General features: G+C 34.4%; 1 protein-coding gene across 9 annotated transcripts in view; it reads right to left on the bottom strand.

Moving 5' to 3' along the window:
• Positions 1-24,849, bottom strand: part of LOC138707508 (CTTNBP2 N-terminal-like protein) — a 100,653-nt gene that overhangs the window by 57,630 nt on the left and 18,174 nt on the right. For 8 of the 9 annotated variants that reach the window (XM_069837022.1, XM_069837023.1, XM_069837020.1 and 5 more), the window contains exons 2-9: positions 22,133-22,234; positions 21,521-21,760; positions 21,256-21,360; positions 17,922-18,262; positions 13,509-13,747; positions 12,741-12,761; positions 9,526-9,687; positions 7,515-7,666 (exon numbers count right to left, since the gene is read on the bottom strand). In XM_069837022.1, the coding sequence (XP_069693123.1) occupies positions 7,515-7,666; positions 9,526-9,687; positions 12,741-12,761; positions 13,509-13,747; positions 17,922-18,262; positions 21,256-21,360; positions 21,521-21,760; positions 22,133-22,234 (1,362 nt within the window). The remainder of the gene's footprint in view (positions 1-7,514; positions 7,667-9,525; positions 9,688-12,740; positions 12,762-13,508; positions 13,748-17,921; positions 18,263-21,255; positions 21,361-21,520; positions 21,761-22,132; positions 22,235-24,849) is intronic. The other variant, XM_069837024.1, reaches the window with a different exon arrangement.

Below are 24,849 nucleotides of genomic sequence, written 5' to 3' on the forward strand. Positions count from 1 at the left end.
ATTATATATTTATAATTCAGGATGTCATACAGGGCTATCACTGGAGAAATTCACAAGCAACCTTTCATCCATTTGTTATTTATTACAGAAATTCTGTTGATGATGTAAATCATACTTGTTTTTCAACTATGTCCTAATTTTTAGTTCACGACACCACAGGAGTTCATATTTTTTTTTTTTTTTTCAAAATAAACTTGTATCATACTTAAAGCAGACATACCCTGAAATTCGAAAAATATTTAATTTCAGTGACAGAGCGGCAGGACAATATAAAGACAAGAAAACTTTGTCTATTTCCTGTATCATGAACAAGATCCCCAAGTGTTAACCAGGGGCATTTCTTCATGATGAGTCACAGTAAAGTTCCACGTGATAGTATAGAGGGTATAATAAAGCAACTAGCTGCACATATGAGTCTGCAGGGAACCATGAGAACGTATCCCACAAAACTGTATGAGGGCAAAATTGCATGTGGAAAGAATTGTGTTTTCCTGCATTTTTAATGAAGAACACGAAAATGAAACCCATTACTTAAATCATTCAAGATTTGTAGATTTAAAGACAGTTCCTGGAACACGAAGCATTCATTGTATTGTGCCTGTCAATGGAAAAACCGCCAGTAAGACGATTTCAGTTCATCAGAAGTCCCTAAAAAGTCTCAGTCCAATGGGTGGCATGCAGTGAATGCAGGCACAGTCACCTTCTGACAGTAAAATGCAGCTATGAGAGGTAGGCCAGGGAGCTATTCCACTTCGCAGTGAGTTGTATTTTTATTTATAACCAGCTTATTTTTTAACATTCGATCTTAAAACTTTGATAGTTTAAAGAAAACATTCAATATAATAGTACAAAAAAAAATTAGTACAATCAAAAGATTCCAGTTATGTTATTTACTTAAAATATGTATGATTTATTTTCTCTAACTATAAATTTTCAAATGTTGCCTGTTCTTAGCATGTTTTTAAGTCTCTGCAGCCCTTTATTTACTAAAAGATACGAAATATAGTTGCGATTGTTCATGTTATTAACAAAAAAATACACTATATAAGCATGTATGCGAAAATTTTCATATTTCAACCTCCCACACTATGGAAGTGGCAGATTATATGAAGTTCATATTGCATATGTTTATATATGATAATGAAAGTGAGAGTGAGTGAGTGAGTGAGTGAGAGAGAGAGAGAGAGAGAGAGATTGATGTAAATACTAACACAGTTTGAATTGTTGATGTTTTTCGACATACTGTTTTGCATTTAATGACCCCATGATAAAATCGTTCTAAAAATATTATTGTGGCTGTATGTAGTCATATAACACTAGTTTGTAGACTTCGAAGAAAACCCAGACATATTTCACGTGATAATTGTGGGCTTCAATTCAAGGAGAGCTAGGAAAATTATTAAAAATAAATAATCAGAGGTTCATAATTTGTTGGGTAATGCTAACAACACCGAATACTTTGGAATATAGGTAACAATACCGAAGTTCCATCCATAGTACACAGAACAAATATACATTAAATTGGCGAGACATAACGGGTACACGGGAATAAGGATCAAGGTCCATTTCACAAAGTTTAGAGAAAAACACATTTTGAAAATATGTGTATTTAACTGAAAATAACATAGTGGAATATGAAGAACTATGCTTTCTTATTAACTGAACAAAGTTATTTTGTTCTAAAATTGGACGACAGAAAACGTAATATAAACAAAGTGTAAACTTTCAAAATAAGAAAAATCAAGGTCCAAACAGAAAACTTAAAACAGGAGATACAGGATGAATTGTAATGAAACACTACTTCTAACTCAAACAGTTAATTTGTTTTTTGGCACTCTGATGTGTAATTTCAAAATACTGAGATTACTGAGAGTGCTTAAAAATGATATTAAATTGAGTGTTATAAGCTGTACCAACAACTTCACTTGCACTTCTAAATTGATGCTAGAACATTCCACATGTGGCGGGCACATGTACATGTATATAAGTACATGTGTGTATAAGTAATACAGTATAACATATGGCACCAGTGCAAATTTCCCAAAAAACTATTACAGTATAAGTGATAGGAAGTACACTAGAAGGAGGATGGATAAATGAAAAGCCAGATTACTGAGGGCCGGAGTAGCGAGAGTCTGGTGTATAATTCTTCTTCTTTTCCTTTCATTGGCAATGAGATAAAATACTCTTGTACTGCAGAACTGTTTCACTTTTGCAAGTCATTGAATTTTGCCCATTTGATACATAATGACATAACGTGCAGCTGTTGCATTGTTTTTCTTCAGATTCCTTTCAGTGGTCTGAAATATAATTAAAATAATGTTGGACAATAGCTATTATAGGCTAAAGCGAATGCCTAATAGTTTTTGAAATTAAAATATAATATAAAAATTAACGAGAAAGTATTGTAAAAAACTCATTACATAGCTTTAGTATGATTCATTGTATGACTATCAGAAACACTAGTTTAGTACTTATTTTACATGGTACATTGCAATGGACCTCTGGGTGAAAGGGATTTCTTTCTGCAGTAGCCATTCAAAAATTCTACCCATCCATAAAACACATATTTCTTGCAGTCAACTACACAAATGGTCCAGGTTTCTTACTAGCATTGACAATCTGGCAATCTCATGCCTCTAGTCATCAGGCAAATCACATCTTGCCTTCTGGTTTATAAAGTCCATATCCTTATCGCACTCAAGGTACAATGTCCCAACAGGAATGACAAAATATATTTAGTTCACATACAGGGCAGAAATGCCGCAACATTGAGCATACTTCATCAGGCACTTTGTTCGAAACTGTTTCATCATATGTACAAAATACAGATTCCCGAGTAGAAATTGTATGGACATTGAATGAAAAAATTATTGCCTGCTTCTCATAAATAGAAATTGTATGGACATTGAACGAAAAAATGTATGTATTTGCTTGCGATAATATGTTTCACTTGTTGAAATATTAGAAATTAGAGATTCTTTTGCTAATCCATACGAAATGATTCTTTAATCACTGACTCTCTAGATTTCAAATGTACCCGAACATCCAGAACGTTCTATCTCATACAACCTATCTCTTTCCCTCTTATGAAGTTTATTTTCAGTTGTCGTTAGATGATGTTTCTATTTATTCGAATTTTGTATCTGAGTTGCATCTTTCTCGTAATTTATTTCTATAGCAGGTTTATAAAAATCAGCTCAAAATTTATCGAAAATAAAAGTGCCAGTTCTGGGATACCCAAAACTTAAGCTGTATTTAAAAAAAATAGCAGTTAGTATTGTTTACGAGATACATAATTTTCAGGTAGTTTCCCTAAATATAATTGGTGCAACTTTCGAATATTAAGCTCTTCTGGCCAGTTAAACATTTTGTTGTTATGAATACTATAATGCCTTTATGGCCTTTCAGTGACTGTGTATGTTTATGGATTTTTAGATAAGCGTACTGTTTCTCCTTTTTTGGGGGGTCTATCGTTATACTTCCCTCGTATTCAAGTTCTTTGGGTCTACTGTTATGTTTCTCTCTTGCTCCACATGTGCTTTTCCTATGGTAGACATTGCCTTTTCAGGGCAATAAGACATCTATTGGTGACTCAATGAATGCAACTATAAGAATGTTAGCTGGCATACTTGAACATCTTGTATTTGTAAGTCTCCATTCATATATGCACCTGACAGACATAAGGAAAATTTTGGCACATAGCTTCACTGGACCTTCATTTGTTCTTTGATACACAGGATTTACAATAAGCCCTGTCAGGTGAGCATTCTATACAATACAGTAAGCCATTATATTAAATTTCTTTATTAATCTATTCCTTTCCGTAAGTGCAACATTCTGAAAACATCTCAATCCTGAACACTTACAATCATCTCCTTTAATGTGACTCATGATACATATCCTTTTTGGCGAGTCAGAAATGCATTTCTTTTCTTTCTACTCGCATTCTCCATAGCACTTGAATGTTCATGTACATTCTCAGTTATTCCTAATGCCTCCATTTCACTTATCATTTAACTTCACATACAACCTCAGGACCAACTAACACAAGACTGAAAGAATATTGATGGGACAATCTGCAATAAGACCTTGCTTACTTTAACGCGAAAAATAATCTCTGCATTCATACTCAACAATGGAAAACTGATTAAATTATCATCCAGGTAATTTTACTTAAGTTGCAGCATTATGCAGTGAAACAAAGGAGAAAAAACAAATAGGAAAATGGATCTTGAGCGTCCTTCCAAAGAACTGGGTGAAGCTTGATGGTTCTTCTGAAGTACATGAAAATTAAACTCTCATTTTCGAGCACAATGATCATTTTAACATAAAACTAGTTTAACCACATGATAGTACTCCCTTTCCACTATAAGATGGCATTATTAACTCAATTTCGATTTTTGACTGACCTTGGTCATTTTTCCCATGTACCCTTCGTATCTGTTTTGAATTTTTTCAATAACATTGAGAAAAACAAAGACTTGCAAAGTACCTATGCTTTAAAGGCTCTTTGGTAATGACCACTTTAAACTAACAATACCTGAAGACATATCTGCTTTATTTCATATCACAGAGAGAGTCTTGAGACAACAGTCATGTCTACAAGGACAACAAAATCTGTCATAAAGTAAGTCACAGTAGAAAAAATTGTCTCATTTGTTTGTAGATGGCCTGCAGTCTTCAACAAGTGCATGGAAATGTCTAACTGCCTTGCAGGTTTACAAATATGGGGAACCTCGATTCATTTCAAACCATTTGGTTCTCCTTTAAAGGGATGAGTGTCCTTATTTTAATTTGATTTTGTGGTCTCGTCCCACTTGTTGTCCGACTACCATTGTCGTCGAGGTCTTGAACTTCTGGGTTGTCTTCAGGTGTAACACTTTCGTCATCACATTGGTAAGCATCACTATCACAGTCCAACACGAGTTCATCCCCACTATCTCTGCAACAGTCAATCGATGCTTTCAAGCCAATTCAGACCACTAAGGAATCGACTGTGTGTATGTATGTTGGTATCAATATGTCAACTAAACTTGATTCACTTTCTGCGCACTCTCATTTCCTCTTTCATGATAGGCATTGCATTCCATTCACATGATATGCTAATTTTCGACTCTCCTTCCACAAACTTGTGAAATATATGATTAAACATCTTGCAATGGATTGTTGACAACTAACTTCAATGTACCATACATCACATCTTGAAACATGGGCTTAACATCAATATTCATATTTCTTTGTAAAAATTATTTGGAGAGTAAATATGCAATTTCTAATTGTATTGTTTTGAAATGTATGGATGGGATACCAATTACCATATTTCATTTTCTAAATGTCTATATTTGTGTGTCTAAATACACATAATTATCATCCTGACCCATAGAAATGTGTAAAACAAAAAATGTTATATTCCACAAGAAGGCATCGAGATTTACTTCAGAAACATAGACATTTTTCACATGCAGGACACAAACACGAAATAAATTATTTTTATAAGCTTTTGATGACCACTTTTTAACATACACGCAAGGGGACACTGACAAATATTCTGAAGTTACATAAAAAAAGGACGAACTCAAAATTTATAGTACTATTTTTACATATACCTGGATAAGAAATTTTATAGCTTCTCTCTACCACATCAAAGTATAAGCAAGGCAGATTACAATCTTCCTCATGAAAATTAAAGTGTGAATATGGAAGTGAGATGAACTTAATATATCACGATATATTTTTATGTATGTAACTACAGTAGAATTCTGGTTAACCGAAACCCAGCTTAACTGAAAGGGTGGAGTAAAATACATGCCATGTTTCTTCAAACATAATGCATGCTTTTTCTTTTTCAGTTTGCTATTTCACACTGTTACCAGGTTATTTAGCATCGATGGAATTGGTGGAAGTGAGATGCTATATGGCGAGATGAAGCCAAGTAACTGCCACAGACTGACATTCCCCTTATACTGTAGTTGGGGAAAATCTCGGAAAAAACCCAACAATATAATCAGCCCAAGTGGCAATCTAAGCCTAGATCTGAATCAGCAGGCACGTGGTGGCTTTTTCTTACAAAAATAGCCTAAAATATAACTGTGTCTTATGTTCTATTCAATGTATGCCAATGAGACAGCTACAGTCTTGTTCTCAACACCACTGCAAGGCTACAAATATGGATGAATTCTCTTTAAGGAAGGCAGTAGGTAAAAAACCTGCTTTTCACACCCTCAGTTCACTTGTCTTGTGTTTTGTGTTCAGTAGTGGCCAGCAAGTGTATGTTGATCCCATCAAGTAAAAAGAGTTATTCTTTGTTTATGTACCTTTTGTTCAACCTATCCCCTACCCCAAGAATTGTGGAACCAGTTGTGAGTGAATGAAAAGTAACAACTAAATCCGCGTGTATTCACTTGCGTGACACTCTGGGTGTTAAGCAGCTATTAGTGCACAGCCGAAAATAGTAGCCATGGATTATCCCGGAAAAAAAAAAAATGTTATACAAAACTGCTCTACACCCATTAGTTCAGATAAACGGGGTTCTACTACATATGGAAAATAATTCTGTAGCTTCAATACCTAGTGTTACCTGAATCTTCATTACATTCACTCCTATTCCTAATACCCAACGATATTTCTCAGTATCAAATATGAGGAGAATAATAGGGTTAGTGGGATATTAATGCCAAGAAAGGGAAAATAAATCATACAATTAAAGAGTACAGAGAAAAAATAATCAAAGTCACAATTCTCTTAAAGGTGATATTATCTAATTCAGTACATTACTGCAAAATTTATGTTTTCCTTATCAAAACTGGTAAAGGAGAATTATCACCATGGATACAGTCATTCCTTCCTACTTTTCCATTAGGAGCAGCAATTAATTTTGAAGTAACATACTGAATTAGATGACATCAACCTTAAGAGAAATGTGACTTTGTTCTTTCCCCTGTACTCTTCAATAATTATGTTCAACTAAGTAAGCTCAAGGACAAATGCTAATTAAGAATTTGGCACTCAATGTTACTGTGATTAGGCAGAAATTTAATTTTATGATAATTATATCCAAAACAAAATCTTCAATCTCTTGGAACTCAATGCTGTTTCATCTCAGAGAAAGAAAAATGACACGAGTTATGCATAATGTGAATATGTTCGCTTTTCTGATAATTTGGTAAGAATAGGGAACAGTTACTCTTTTCCCAAGTAACATTGAAATCTGTGCTGCTATTGTAATGTAAATTTTGGCATTTATATCTGTACTGAGAGAATGTGCAAATAATCACAGCATATATGCCAGTAAATACAATGTTCCTCTTAGTGGAAACTCAATTGTGTGTATTGGCACAAAGTCTGTTAGGCATACCAGCCTTAATTTTGATGATCTTCACTTGTCTGAGTAGTCCCTGGAACAGAATGGAACTAGACCCTGTATTATGTGAAGGAAAGTGAACAAAAAAAATAAATAAAGTTTTAACAACAAAACAGGCCCCAAAACAATTAATTTCGTTTACACTGCTTACCTGAGCAGGTTGCTCAGCTGAACCTGAAGATTGAGCTGGAGAAGACCAGGAAGACACAGGGGTTGCTGATCGCACTTCACTAGCTGCAGTAGGAGAATAAACCACACTGCGTAGTCCTTGACCTGGTGACACTGAACGGGCAATCCCAGTGGCTGTAAGGATAAATCAAAATTCCTGTATTCTTGTAATGAAATAAGTATAATTATAAAGCACTTTTTATAGCCATTAGTTTTGTGAACATATTAAGATTAAAAGTAAGTTTAACACTTTCACTCTGAAATTATTATGGTATTACAATATAGGTGCCATGAAATGACATACTTCGAGTGCTTTTTTTTTTACAGTTTTTCACAATGTCTGACTATACCTGGCAGGAAATGTTGCATCACTGCTGGAAAGATGGATGAATAAGCAAGAGTAAGTTTAATTGATCCTCCAGTGTTATTAAATTTTGTGACAAAGGCTACATTGCGTGTGCAAACTAAAATATCCTGATGTGAACAGAAAAATAAGAGAGAAAATTTAAGCATTCAGAATGAGTTCTTAATGCAAATTAACCAGTAGTTAGTCATTTTAACAGATATTATTATACAGTTCGTAATTTCAGTTATGCACTCCATGATCCAATGATTATTGTATTATCTTTTGGACCAAAGTTGTCAGGTTCAAACATGTGATTTTCGGGCAAGAAAATCTATAGTATGGCTTCTTCTGGGAGGGAAGTACAACTGTGTCCCATGTTGCTTAATTTGCAACATGTAAAAATCTTATATTAATCGTATGTGTTAGCAAAATTATGGTTCGATGAAAGAGTAATGGAACGGAGAAAAATTCTCTCCGGTGCCGGGATTTGAACCCGGGTTTTCAGCTCTACGTGCTGATGCTTTATCCACTAAGCCACACCGGATACAACTCCGACGCTGGATAGAATCGTCTCAGATTAAGCTCCAACTCTTGGGTTCCCTCTAGTGGCCGCCCTCTGCACTATGTCATAGATGTCTATGAACGCAGGACCGGAGTCCACACATGTGCTGAGGTGCACTCGATATGAGTGACTAGTTGGCCGGGATCCGACGGAGTAAGCACCGTCTTAAATCACGAAGTGATTTACGCATATCATATATATTATTTTAATGTACCGAAGTACATATGATATTTCCATGCAGATATTCTGCGTCATCATACGATGAAAGAGTAATGGAACAGAGAAAAATTCTCTCCGGCGCCGGGAAATATCATATGTACTTCAGTACATTAAAATAATATATATGATATGCGTAAATCACTTCGTGATTTAAGACGGCGCTTATTCCGTCGGATCCCGGCCAACTAGTCACTCATATCGAGTGCACCTCAGCACATGTGTGGACTCCGGTCCTGCGTTCATAGACATCTATGACGTAGTGCAGAGGGCGGCCACTAGAGGGAACCCAAGAGTTGGAGCTTAATCTGAGACGATTCTATCCGGCGTCGGAGTTGTATCCGGTGTGGCTTAGTGGATAAAGCATCAGCACGTAGAGCTGAAAACCCAGGTTCAAATCCCGGCGCTGGAGAGAATTTTTCTCCGTTCCATTAATCTTTCATCGTATGACGACGCAGAATATCTGCATGGAAATATCATATGTACTTCGGTACATTAAAATAATATAAAATTATGGTTGTTCAGTTGGTTGCTAATACTCTGGTAGTTGGATGCTCTCCATTAGCTGTCTTGTATTCCAATAGTATAATGTTTAGCTTTGTCTGTGGGTATGCCTTATGCTTGGTGATTCCCAGGCACTGGGGGAGATGGTGGATATTCATGGAGTTCTTAACCTTGCACAATATGAATAGTGGCCTACATAGTTATGATAAAATAGCAACCTGAAAATCAGAAGTAATTCAGACATCAGTGAACTGCCTACAATTTTATGAGGATCAACTCCTCACTATTGCAACATTCGATTAGGAAAGGTAATAAAATCAAATGTATTTTTATTTCTACAAAATATGCAAGAAACACATTCCTTACTTGGTCCACAAACTGGTACACTTGAAACTGTTGCTGTAGGCTGAACCACCTTGGCTACTGAACTAATCATTGGTGTGCCTGCTGCTGGAGGTGGTGGCGAAATACTACCATCAGCAGGCTGCCCCCAACCTCCTACCTTTGGTGGAGTAAGTGGAACACCAGCTACGAGAAAGAAAGCGTCATATTACAACAATATTCTTAAGGAAGATTTGCAATAAAACAAAATCAAATTAGAAATGTGTCTACTAAATATTATTTTTCTTTAATTTGTAATAATATGTTACATTAACATCATAAAAATTACTATTAGACATAGGTCTGTTTTGGGTTTATTTAATAATATTAATTTCACTTTCCTCAATGTAGAATGTGTGAAAATTAATTATACAGGTGACAGTACTTTAAAACAAAATGTAACAATGTTCGCTTCGTATACAATGATCAGCCTTCTGGAGCTTCTCCATGTCATGCATTCCACCAATGAAAAAACTATCATCCTTTAAGGCATTGCAGTGGAGCAAATTTTTAACCATTGCAGAATGAGCTTTCTTACACAATACACATTTTGGTGATAGTCGCATATTTTGTGTAAAATGTGTACAAATGAAAAGTCAAGCAGATATCTGTAGACTTCTCAAACATCTTGTTACTGATGGTTCTCCATCTGTTGTATACTACTTGTTGCTCAGTTGTCTTCTTGATAAATTTTGCAATGTGCAATAATATTTCTTCAGAACTATTCTGAAGTGTATCTCTTTGGCACAGAATACCCATTCCAGGGATCTATGGTGAAAAAAAAATGGCACAAATTCAAATGCTTACTGTAACAAGACTACGAGCCATAGTCGAATGTTAATGCTATTAGTAGTTAGGCCATGAACCAATATAACTTGTGTGACCACGCCCAATAATGCCATCTCTCCTCGCAATGGGCACCAAAGTTACATATATTTAAACCATGTTGAGTGTTCTCTCTGGATATTATCTCGGCAGCTGCAGACCTGTGCAACTTCTTGTTTGATGTGTAATCGTGAGTTCTGCAATATTAAAGTGATAATAGACACATATGATGCACTTTGAGTGAACCATAGCAAAACATTTATTGCGAGCTGAGACATTTCAGAATGTTGCTTCATATGAAGAGAAAATATGTTGCATGTCCTGCATTAATTAAGTTACCTCTCTTATCATAGAACCATACTCTTCATCTGTAAACAGAAACAAATTTTATTTCTGGGTCTGTACAAATTACAGAAATTGATCGGAAAACACTTTTTTTTTTTTTAATTTACACAAGTAAAAATGGTGGAAAAACTTGTTCATACATCAAAACGCCCTCTATACAAGAAACATTAAAACAAACACACCAACTTCACTCTGAAGAAGATGGGGGGAATTATCAAAGAGATGCAAGGATATGACAGTGATATGGATGTTAATCCTATCACGTTACCAGGTTATAAATTTTGTCCCCTCACTTCATATGATATAGACAGAACATTTTCTATGCACAAATTTATTTTTAAAGACAGGAGAAACAAGATGGATCCTAAAAACATGGACAAGATTACTGTGTCACGAAGTTTCACAGAGTCATGAAAGAAAATGAATTGTTTGTATGCCCCATAAATTGAATATTTCCCATTATATGGCTAGTGTACTGTTTTTCGTGAGATCCTATACTATGGAAAGTTCGATGGCTCTTCGAATTTTAGTGCCTATATAAATGCATATTTTGACATTTTTAAGTGTATATTTGCTTGCATAGTTTAGGGTTTTTAGTGATCAAAAATACTTTTAGTTCAAAGTCTTCTTAGTTCCTCTTTTTATATGGAAGGTAGTACAAAAAAATTTTCAGTGAAGGCTTCTAGTACTGCTCCAATCATTGGGCTCAGAGCCAGGTTATAAAATTGTTCAAATTTATTTCACTGACAAAATGGGAGGGACATAACTATGACAATGACTTAAATTTGTAGAAAAATATGCACCGTGTACTTGGTGACTAATAAAAAAGTACACGAGCTTTTCTTACTGTCAGCCTTTCCACATAGTTAAAGCTGCATAATGTAGTACATGTTACCACATCTTATCTCTTGGTTGATTTTTCAGCTTTAACAGTATACAATCCTGCCAAACTGAAATCTCTTCTACATTTTGTTTATTCAGTATTTTTCTGCAGGACTGGCAAAAGCCAGTAAGTATCTGTTTCAGATTTTCAGAGAAAGTTTCCCTTAGTTGTCTGTATATAAATTTGAAGTAAATTTCCAATATATCTTGTAACCTTTAGAAATGTTGTTTTCGCAGTATCCATGGATTAATATAAAAATAACTCTTTCATGGCTTCTTTCCAGCAGATGCGCAAATTGTCTACTGTGTTCCTAAAAATTCAAAGCTGACACTCGAAAACTGTGCCATTTCATCTTATTTCAAAATGGCAACTGGAATCTAGGTGAATCATCCTTACTGGAAAAAAAATACGGGAAATAATTTATGTTTCAGCAAACAATATTAATACTTAGTATTTAATAAAATGAATTAGTTTCCTCCACACAATGTCCGTTTAGGAGAGAGACATATTGATACATTAAAATAACACAAAATTAAAATGCTTGTTTCTGTCTGACATTCTGGATACAAGCAGATTGTTTAATATACTTTATTTACTGTTGGGTAAGCAGTAAAGGTACTATTGTAGTAGCAGTAGCAATGGAAGCAGTAGTCACAGTGGTGTTGGTTAAACTTGTCCTTTTTTCTTTTCTTTGCTAGGAAATATCGTCTTAAAAGCATCTATACAACAATGGAATGCTTTGGAAAGAAATTTTCGCTAATTCAAATAATTTTTGTATATATTCTGAACATCTCCACTGTTAAACTAAAATCTTACACAAATCAGAGAAAGCAGAAAGATGAATAAAAAAATATGATTACTTTCAAATAATCCTGTCAGATGCTCCAGTGCAACAATCACTTCGCTTAATAGTTTTCTCATAAAAGTAATAAAACATAAAAGTGAAGCTTCTTTTTTGACTAAGTACATTGAACAACACATTTATAATAAAACTCTGCACTAAGCTTTCATACCACAATACTTTTACTTTAATATATTAAGGTTGTGAAAGGTTGTTTTCTCTGGTGACAACATTTTGATGCTCAATAATTGTTAACTGAACTGTCTAATAACACAGATATAAATGGAAGAGTAGCATGTGACTAACCTGCAAAGGCCCAGCACGCTCCTTGAAAGAGATACACAAAGAAGTCATGAACATGCCCAATAACCAATTAGATACTGAAAAAATTTTCTTGAGGAATAAAGATAAAGTAACTTTTATATGCATGAACTATAATATTTTAGTTTGAGCATAAAAATACCTAAAGAAATTATCATATTATAAAATTAAATATACAAAATGTATTACATATATTAAATTCAACATAGCTTTAGAAAATAGAAAATAGAAAAAAGCGTGTTTCATATTTAACAAATAATGCTAACATGTAAATTTTGTTATGACTAGGAGATCTTCAAACAAATGAAATACTCACATCAGAAAGAATTCACCTTCTTTTTAATGGCAGTAATTTTTAATCATCCCCACCCACTGCAGATATTAATTGTGCATTAAAAAAGGTCAAGCATTTTTTATTACCTGAACACTGAAAATTATTTCAATTCACACTCATTGTTTATAGTTAAATTCTTCATCCTCCTCACAATTTTGATAATGTGATCATAAAAGTATTAACATATATGCACTGATAAAGGCATAGGAAAATACATATAAGGTAAAGCGTTATTATCTCTCATAGTCATCTTTTCATTATGAAAATTATAAAAAATGTCACTGGAAATACCGAAAATGGAAAGCTGTGTATGTAGTGCACGTATGTCATGCAACAACATACTTCAAAATTATTATTATTTTTTTTTTTTAATTTCGATGAGAATTTGGAACAAATCAAAGCTTGCCTCCCATTCTTACTTGGTGGTTGTACTGCAGGAGTTGGCCTAGGCGATGTCTGTGGAGGAATCACAGCAGGCTTTGCTGGTGGTTGTGGAGGAGTACCTGCTACCCCAGGGCGTTGCAGAACCATTCTTGGTGGACTAACACTGGCGGTTCCAGCTTGAAACATAGCTACTTGGTGAGCTTCAGCGAGTTGCTTCTTGAGTGCTTCAGCTTCAGCCTTGGCCTTTTCTAATTCCACTTCAAGATCTTTGGCACTGATAGAAATAAAGTACAATTACTTACAAAATTATGAAATTGATTGTAAATTTTATTATTTAATGAAAAACAATTTACTATGAAGTGATTTTATAAATAATACTACACTGCATCTCATATTGGGAAATGAAGTGATTAACTCTTAAACCTTAAGGGAAATAATATTGTTAGCATGTGTGGAACTTCTCAATCCATGCATGTTCCCTGGGTGTTTCCAAATGATAAAAATAAACTAATACATTTTGGACTCAAAATAACCCTCCAATCAATTCTACAAGCAGGGACTACTGTGGGAATTAGAAAAAATGTACAACACGGCTAATCTTACAAAAATGTTGATGGTGTATCTGGAACTAAATTGTCAAAATTAAAATAAACTCATATTCTCCATATCAGAAGCTAACTTAACAGAATACTAGCATTCCGCAGTTTAAAGAGTTCTGCTGCTCAATTCTTGTTCCTGAAACAAAGTAAAGAGTCAGTGGTTTACTAGTAAGAACAAAACTAACTATCTCAACATCACGAAGTTACCGAAGAAATGTAAGAAAATAACACAAAATCTGCAAAAGTGACCCATGATTAAATAAGATACATTACAAATTTTACAGCCTATGAAACTCACCTAATTTGCTGAATATGAATATAAGAAAAATAGAACCCAAAATCATCATAATAGGTGATTTCAGTGCACATTTCAAGAAATAGTTTATGAAGACACTAATGCTCCAGGTCAAGTCATTGAAAACAAATCAACCAACATCAAAATATTCCTTCATAGCTATGACTCAACTAACTCCAATCTTACAGTGGTTTCTTTAGATCTTTCACACTGTATAAAAAAAAAGATATAAAAGACCCTGGTCATGGACACAAGACATTTTTCTTTCAAGCATCTCCGGCAATAGTAAGTGTTCACAAAATTTCAAGCAAGTAACTGAAAAGAGTATTTAAAAAATAATAACAGAAAGTTTCAAGTTAGTAAATTTAATTCAAGAAAGAAAACTGGCTTATTGATTAAGAAAATAAATGAAGACATAAAAAAGTTAATCCTAGGCATAGTCCGCATTATTTAATATTTTAATAGTTTAATAAAAAATTTACACAGCTAAAACTTCAAAACAATGTAGCTAGAATGTGTACAGGTAAAGGGGAAGGAGCAGCTGGAGGAAGAAAGCTCTTAATTTTAAATAAAATATGAATTCTAAAAAACTCTCATTCATAAAGTTAGAGAAATAATAACAAATGTGACATGGTTATTGCAAGAATATTCAATAACGCCTACACTAAAGCCTATGGAACCACAAAACATTCCAGAAAATTGAGGACAAACAGAATAAAACCACCAAAAGCAAGAAAGTAAATGTTTTTACATCAACAATTGACAATACTTTTAAATGACCATAAAATATGAACTCTATTTTCCAATTAAATTTCATAACAAGGAAAAAGCCCTATGTCCTGATCTCCTGATCATATACTACAGAATTCAGAATGTCTCTCTGAAGTTTTTGTAACCAAGCTAAGTAAATAGCTTTATCAGCAATCCTTCGGTCAATCCTTATAAATGAACAAGCCTGCCATCAGACATCAATGTTGCAGGCCAATAATATTATTCAGTTACAGTGTTAAAGTAATTAAGAAAATTATTTATGTGCATCTGTATTAGTTCCTGGATCTCATAACCTTTCACCTCCAAAGCACACAAAATTTTATCCTAACAATGAACAAGTTATATAAATAATGTATATTAAGGATACACTGAATATGATGGAACACATTGCAGTTGCACTTACAGATTTGAAATCAGTTTATAACACGTGTTGCAAACTAACTTAAATATTATTAATTATATAAAATATATAATGATATAAAATATAGAAGTTTCAGGAAACATGTTAAGTTGGATTTTAATATTCATAAAACGCTTTATTGTAGACAAACACAATTTTTGTCATTTATAACATTTGTAGATCTAAATCAAGTTACAATATCTGCATTAATGGTTTGCCTTTTTCTACTGTATCTTAAACTGAGTTAGCCTTTGTTGATGACTTTGTAATAGTAATAACGATGTTCGCGAGGGGAGGGGGGGAGGATCCCACAATCTTGAATCTGCACTGAAATGTCTTTAGTAAGTGATGTCTAGAGAATCTAATGGACATAAATGTAGATGAAACTTAATATCAATCTTCACATTAGCCAAGAAAGCAATCGATATCCAGCTATATTGTAAAAAAAAAAAAAATCCCACTGCGTTCAAATAGGGAAGTCAATGAAGAACCTTTTACACTACGTACAAAATGAAAACATAATATGCAAAACTATATATTTTATTTCTTTCTTACAGCATCTCTCAAATTTACAACATTATAGAAAGAGTCAATCACACCAGCTGACAAATCAACACCTAGTAATCCCATAACAATGTTAAAAGAAAATAAGACAATGAAACCAGAATAGTAAGGAACTGTTATCCGAAAAATTTGTAAGACTGCTGAACACAAAATGCTGGGAATTTTTTTCCTAGGTTCAAAAGGCAAGAAGTATTTGTCCAAGAACATCGAAGAATTAAGAAATAAAATATATTTACCCCATCACAGGAAAATTATAGCTACACAAAACTAACAGCTATATATATAATAACAATTTCAAACCAGAGCATTACAGTTCATTTAAAAAGTGACACTAAACCCCAAGAAGTGAGTCTACTTACAATAGAAACTATCTACACTAGCGGTCATCAGAACACTGCACTCTCAGGCTAGTGTGTCTTATCTGCAAACAAGACACTGTCCTAGCGTGCATTCGTGGCTGCTGACTCTGTATCCCTTGTACACGACGGAGCATATTTCCTTACCCTCCATGCACTTTACCCATTTCAGTAAGTGGTGACGACCACTAATTTACACTAACAAGGGAACTGTTAATGAGCTGATATCGAAACCTCTCCTCTAACAGTGCACATTGTTAGATCTCCATAGCAGATAGACAAATAGAAAAAATTAGTTGCTCATACTTATTCTAAGGCTGGGAAATTAGAGCATGAATAAAATCAATGGCCCCTGATTTTGAGTAGCTAGTACTGACTCAGCTGGCAAAGCATGTTGAGTTCAAGACATTATCTCGCATGTCACGTGACAAAGTCGGCATTTACACAAGATGACAACACAATTATTATTCTCTCAAAGTATGCACCACTGTTTAAAGCAAAATTCCAAGTAAACTTTCAAACCTTTACAGTTTGTACAAGAGACAATTTTTTTTTTTTTTTACATTTGTCTACGTGTTGTGGAGATCTAACAGTTTATGCACTTTCAGGTGAGGTTTTGACATAAGTTCATTAGAAGTCTCCTTGTATCAATCAGATATCTGGCTACATATTTAAACAGATGATTGATCAGCAGAAAATTATGGTGGGATTGGTGCAATCAGTGGCACATTTCTCTTTTAAAACTCTGCTCGAAATTAGACACACTTTTATGGTGAAACAGTCAAATACAAAGTACTTTCACAACTTCTGCACAAAATGGATAACTTCAACAATGCTGTAATTTTCAACGACTCCAAAGCTGTAATTCAAGTGACAGAAAATGAGACTATCCAGAAAAAAGAAAATTGAAGAATGTAGTGTTATCAGTCAACAACTTCTAATATTTCAGAAAGCCACTGTTCTCCAAAGGTTTCTAGCACAATGCTACATCACTAGAAATGAAATAGCCAACCAACTTGCAAAGCAGGTACACCAATTATAAAAGAATCTTACTAACCACTAGCAACATTTCAAAGAAAATGCATCACATAAATCATGGGAATACCTTTGCTATGAATGATTCATTATACCAGATGAGCAGTGATTTTGTTTTTTAGGAAAAAATCTTTACTTTTCATAAGCAAGACTGTCTGCCCAAGCATTTACACAACACTAAAATTTTGGTTTTGCCGAATTCTATGGTGTGAAAAGAATCTGTGTTGAGAGTTAGCAGACAACTTCATTGTCAAAGATCATTAGGTCCAAACAACCATACTTCTGCATTTAATGAAGTTTCATATTTATGAACATACAGAATGAATTAGCATTACCTAAATAAAAGATTGTCTTTGGAATTTGAATCATAGGCCCATACAAACTTAACAAATTTTTTGTTTTGGAAACTTAAGGGATTCTCTGCTTACCGTTTTTCTTCTTTTGCTACTGCAGCTCTAAGTTGCTGTCTTTCTGTATCGAACTGTGCCAGCTGTTTTTCTAGTTCAGCTTCCATTTGAAGAGATTTCTTACTTTCTTCCTCTAGTCCTTCAGCCATTGAGTCAATTCTTCCCTTCTCTTCTGTTAGAATTTGGGCAAGGTCCTCGGAACGTTTCCTTTCTTCTACATACTTCATTATCAATTTCTTTCTTTCAGCAAGTAATAGTAGAACAATTTGTTTTTGTCTATTCCGTTCTTCTTCAAGAACATCTGAAACCCTTTTCAGTTCCTTTTCTTGTTTCTTTTTTGCTTGTCTCTCTAATTCAAGTTCCTTATAAAAGAGAAAATTAAAAGTGAATATTTCACATCAAAACTAAACAAAATTGCACATACCACTCTACCAAATAGTACAAAATAATTCACCAGCACAAGTACACATCATTACAAAGTTCAAATATAGGGATTCCAGAAATTCCAATTTTGGCACTATGTTACCAATTCTGAGACCTTGGTCCTTTGCCCCATCAACATGCCATGCATGACCTACATTTGTGCATTTTCAAAATGTTACTTTTGTATACGTTTTCATTTATTATTTGACGAATTGGCAACATTGCATCTCACAAGTTTACCTTGTAGTTACATGATTTTTTTGTGGGTGTGAAGATGGCATGTGTATTTATACAATGTGTGAAGTAATTACACCCCATCTGCTATTTAATACATATTAATAAACTGTTCCATGAAATAGTGTAGAAGAATTTATATGGACTAGTGCACTTAGCTTGAAAGGGTTTTTGTCCACAACTCTTGTTACCGTATAACAACATTTTGCTTTAATAATATCTGGTGGGGAAAAAAATACTGACAGCACTGTTCTGTACTATCAACATGAAGGCGACAGCACAATTTAACTTGAGATCAGGTTAGGTTAGTTTGCGATTAAAAGTCTTTGTTTCCCCACAATGAATACAGAAGAGTGTGTTCTCGTCATATTCTGGTGGTACAACTGAAAACATCATTTAAAAGTAAGCCTAATTATATTGTAATTTAACAATGTTTCAGGTGTACTGCTTTCTGTTTATAAAATGTGGGAACACAGAATGTTATACTCAGAACTTGCAAGCTGGCACAACGAAATGACACATTATTTACACACATACTTGTTATATACATCACTTTTCTCCAGTTTTCCCCACTGTTTCTTTCAAAATCTACTCCAACATCATATTCTAATTTCCCTTAATTTGAAACCATTACAGAATTCTAGGATGAATAAAAATCACATAAAAGTGAACCACCATTTAAATAGTATATAATTTCGTTAATTAGATTCCTTAGAAGAATGTGGGTGTAGTTAAATTTTAAAACAGGATGAGGGTTTCTGTAGTCACATTGTTCGGAACATTGAAGACAATGAAAACATGTTAACACTGTAATACAATATGATTTCCAAGAACATTTTCTGTATGCTTTAAAATGTATTTATATTGAATGATATTTTGTAAATATGGTTTGTGATATATGCCTGTAATTCAGTTCTCACTGAGCGACGAGTGGAGCTGGATGTGAATGACCGCGTGCCGTATAAAGTAGCGAAGAAAAAATAGTACAAACAAATCGTTCTAAAGTTTAAAGAATTGTGAAGTGAGTGTTTCGAGTAAAATGGATCCGGAAAGTCTTAGGGAAAGCATCGTTAAAATTAATAAGAAGATAGAAGAATTGCAAGAGGAGAACATGATGTTGAAGAGGAAAGTGAAAGACTTAGAAGAAGAGAAGCGGAAGAATAATTTAGTATTTTTCGGGATCGAAGAACAGGAAAGAGAGCAATCTTGGGAAACATATGAAGTGATACTGACTGTGTGCTGGGAGGGGATGGGATTAGATATTGGTAACGGACAAGCGAAAAAGGTCTACAGAGTGGGACATGGGGCTAACTGGCCTATACTAGTCAAATTGGCGAACTCTATGGTAAAGGATATGATAATGAGCAAAAAGAGTGAGTTAAAGGACTCTAATATTAGCATCGATAGTGACTTTGATTATGAAGTGAGGTGCAGGAGGAAAGTATTAGTGCCTTTTTTGAAAACGGCAAAGGCAAACGGTCACTACGCGAGGCTAGTGAAGGACAAGTTAAAAATTAATGGCGTGACTTTCGACGTAGAGTTATGTTTGGACAGCCTGAATAAATCTGGAATAGGTGAAAATATAAGCGAAGAAAAAAGAAAAATGCTTAAGGATAAAGTAATGGCGATAGTGAAAGAAAACTCATTTAGTACGAGGAACGAAGGCGAGAAGAGCAAGAAACCTGACATGCTAGAGAGTGCGGAAGTCCGAGTTTTGTCGAGGACAGCAAATTCCAGTGGCAGAACGACGACCCCGGCCCGGTGGATGACGAAAGGTGAAGATAGAGGGATGACCGTGAGTAGTCGAGAGGGGAAAAGTGGCATGAACATATGGAAGAAATCGGTAGTGACGTCACCACAAGGTCACAACAAGAGTGTAATGTGTCAAATGAATAAGAGCGGTAATGTAGACGTGTGTGGTGTCAGCGAAAGAAATGAAGGCAACGTGAGCCAACAGCTGGGAAAGGTTAATGTGCATAAGAATGATGATAGGGATAAGAAAGAGGGGTTAGGGGTAAGAAGTGAAAGTAAAGAGAAGGTAAATAGAGCAGTTAGAGGAAATAAGGCGGAGAGCAGCAAGGATAAACCAGCATACAATCTAAGGAAATGGTGTATCAGTGGTTTGAAGGATTGAATATGGATGAATAGTGTTTAAGTATGAGAAGGGTCATGATGAGTTATTTAATTATTAGGAATGAGTAGGACGTATTGTAAATATAGGAAGAGTAGAGGAGCTAAAAGTAGGACTAGACTATATGTTAAATAAGTTGGGTCTGTGAAAATACTGAGTAGAAAAAAGTAATTGTTACGTTGTTATTAGGAATAGGAAATAGTAGAAGGTAGGAGTAGAGGGAAAGAAGGAATATTTAATAAACGCAGAAATATAGGAAGTGTGGTGAACGATCATGAAAGACATAGTGAGTGAACATTAAATGCTGAAGAGATGTCGGTCATTAACATCGAGTATTGTGCAAGTTGTAAATAGTATATCGAAGGGACTGCTGGCCCGAATACTATAATGTGAAGGGCCAGCAGGACCAAAGGTTTGAGTGAGAATAAACCATACCATACATACCATATGCCTGTAATTTAAATTTTTCATTATTTATTACGTTAAAATATGAAAATATTAATTATCTCTTACATGTAGCTTATTTTAACATTGGGTTCATTAAATTTGCATCACAACCAACCTTACCTGTTTTAAACGTGTTCTTTCTCGTTCTAATCCGTAAGTAATATCATCGCCTTGAGCAGTGTCATGCTCATGTTTCCTCTTTTCTTCATCCAGTTCTTGAACAACCTACATAATTTAAAAAAATTGAATGTAGTTAACATTACAAAAATTTACATGACTCCTATCTGACAGGTTTTCCCTTATGAATATTCACATTCAACATCAATAATCCCATGTCAGAGAAATTCTGAAATTAATGTATGTTCAATAGCATATGGTAACATACCTTCCGATGACGTTCTTCTGCATCACGCAAAATTCTAGCAAGACGCATTTGTGATCTTCTTTGTTGAATTACTAGATTATCTAAAGTAGCCATTTGTTGATTTGCAATTGCCCGTATTTCTGCCTCATCAACTCGAGCTTCAGCAGCAGCAAAGCTGTCTCTTTGAAGAGCTGCTAGTGGATCATTCAACAATATTGGTCTGTAACGACCTTGGTTTAATAGTTGCTTCACTCTTTCAGACTTTAAAAAAGAAAAGGACGCAATAAATAACACAATGTTGGTAGCATTTTCAGTAAGTATCTGACAAACCATTCCACTGAATATGATTAGAACACATAACAAGTAACATGTGTAACACTAAGTAAATAGGTGGATGAACACTAACAAATAACATTAAATAACATAACAGATGTCCTTCTCATGTCATTTACGTATGTAATGGCTAAAATTCTGATACACAGCTGTTACTTGCTGGTGCACATAGTAGTTTGTGCCTTAAAAGATTGATTTTGCCTACAAATTGAATGGAACATTTTCGTGATTATAATACTTCATCAACATTTAAACTTCCCTACTGCCACCATGAAGAAAAATACATGACATTTTACTCACCTTCAAAGTTGCTATGACAATATCGCGAGCTTGTAATTCACCCTCCAGATAACTCAGAAGTTTAAGTAAATCAGTTTTATTTAATTCCATTTTTGGATTTCGCTGAAACAAAAGAATTACAATGGAAGAAATCAATATCAGTAAGTACAATTAATTGAAGTTATCCAATGTGTGTCTGTAAGTACTGTTTCAAGCACTAGGAGGAGACAAGTCCTTGTCATCAGAGAAATTATAGACCAAGTATTCTTTTGTAAAGGATGTGACGTGTACACAGTTTTAGAAGTTAGTTTTTTAAAATATAAATTTTTTAGACATTCCATTCTCACTCCATCACCCTGCAGTCTTTATTGGACTCAAGTCAATATTCACAATGCTCTGAACATTTTCATTTTATATAATTTCAAGGGAAAAATTGTTCCCGGGGCCAGGTAACGATCCCGGGACCTCTGGTTGAACGTACCAGCATTCTGCCAACTGAGCTACCCGGGAAGTCCACCCGACACCGTCTCAGCTTTGGGAAGCTTGGGTAGCTCAGTTGGCACAGTGCTGAACGATCCCGGGACCTCTGGTTGAACGTACCAGCATTCTGCCAACTGAGCTACCCGGGAAGTCCACCCGACACCGTCTCAGCTTTGGGAAGCTTGGGTAGCTCAGTTGGCACAGTGCTGGTACGTTCAACCAGAGGTCCCGGGATCGATACACAACCCCGGAACAATTTTTCCCTTGAAATTATTCAAATCTGCTTTACAGGGAGCTTCACCTGAAAGACTAGATTTGCATTTTCATTCTATTTTAATTTTTTGTGCTGCAACGAATGTGAAAAAAATGTCGCCCAACTCAACACTTCATTTTATATTTGCTTAAAAATCTGTTAATCCTTCTGGGTTATTATATATTAAAAATTATTTACTGGTACCTAAAGCATGACAATAACTACACATGCCGTTAAGTTCCACGACTGTTTATTTTAATGAAAAAAATAAGATATATTTTCTGTTATGAATGTAACATGGATTTCTAACGTATCTGACAAGTGAGTAGCTTAATATCGAAGGTGGACATCTGATCTACAGATGAAATTTAGATAATGTGGATTCTCATACATTTTTTCATGCTTTTTTCAGTTATGGTGAAACTATATACAAACTCTAACACTACATTTATAAAAATAAATTGTTTTAAGATACTACAAAGAACACTGTGAAAAAAAAAAGTGCCTCTAGATCAAAACTATGGAGATGGCAGATGTCCGTCTTTGATATTAAACTACTCAAGTAATGCATAACACGTTTAACTTTATTTTCGTGGAAAATTAATGCTTCACAAAAATTCGGTGAACACATTAAGCTGCGAGATAATCTGATATTTTACTACACATTATTATTATCATCATCATCATTATCATCATATTTTCACACTAGGGTAAATTATTTTATTTTTATTTTTTAGTATGAGGTGTCTTATAAACGAATAGCTGAGACATTTTCCATTATACAGGGGACAATTAATTACCTTAGGATACCCATGACCTTGAAAGGAAAAGGAATGTCCATTTTTTTTTCTTTTTGTGAAGAAGGAATTACGCGGGGAAAATTAAATTCTTAAAAACATATCCTGAAAATCTTGGAGTAGAGGAGGAATTACTTGAGAGGGGGTATTATGCGAGGAAATACAGTGAATATATCTTTAGTCAACAGTCCGAAGAATAGTTGAAACCTTGTGAAACCAAGAATACGCCAAGAGATAATGGGGTAGAGTGGCCAATTCATTTTCCCCTCCATTGCATACATTGCTGACTAGTAACAATGTTCACTAGTTAGTGAACTTAACCAGCCTTGAGATATGAAAAAGAATAATCAATTGCTATATGAGGGGCTCACAACCAGAGTGGACCAAGTCTATGAGTGTTCAGTTTGTGGATTAATACAATCTCGGATGAAGAAAACTTATATTTATTCATTGCCATAAAAACCAAGTCCATAACTCGTTTGTTACTCCACAGAGGGCAACATTTCCTATGGAAGGTGAAGATTACTAATCATGAGCCAGGGAAAACTTTAAGATTCAATTTCTCAAAATTATTCCAGAAGGACTTGGTCCACTCTGGTTGTGAACCCCTCATATAATCGTCACTAAAAGTTCTTAATTTCATTTAATGTTACAGAATAAGTGCCTAAAATATTCAACTGAAACATAAATTACTAAGGAATTTAACTTACTAAGAAGTCAAAAGATTCCCAGAAGATGCCTACAGGAGAGCTCAAGATTTTTCTGATAGGATTCTGATGTGATGTTTGGTGTAAAGTATTAATAAAACAATGTGATCTGCTGAGCTACCCTGATCTCACTCACACACTTTCACAGTCCAACTCAGTCAAAAAGGAGAGAGATACTCTCAACTACATTACACTTATAGTTATATAAAATTTTGAAGCCTTTTATATACATAAATTTTATTTTAAGAACTATGCAAAAATTAATCAATACAAATATCTAATGTGACAGTTACATTTGTATGCTGTATTAGCTACAGAAGTCATTACAATAACTTATTACAGAAACCTCTTTATTACTAAATATTAACAGCAATATATTTATACATTTTTTAATAAATCTGCCACATCCAAGTTGATGGTAGTGAAAATCCTTTATTCAAAGCTAATTTAAGTATCAGGCTGCAGAGTATATGATTCAATGATTCACTACTATAAAATGAA

Source organism: Periplaneta americana, chromosome 10, assembly GCF_040183065.1.
Source record: "Periplaneta americana isolate PAMFEO1 chromosome 10, P.americana_PAMFEO1_priV1, whole genome shotgun sequence".
Lineage (NCBI taxonomy): Eukaryota > Metazoa > Arthropoda > Insecta > Blattodea > Blattidae > Periplaneta > Periplaneta americana.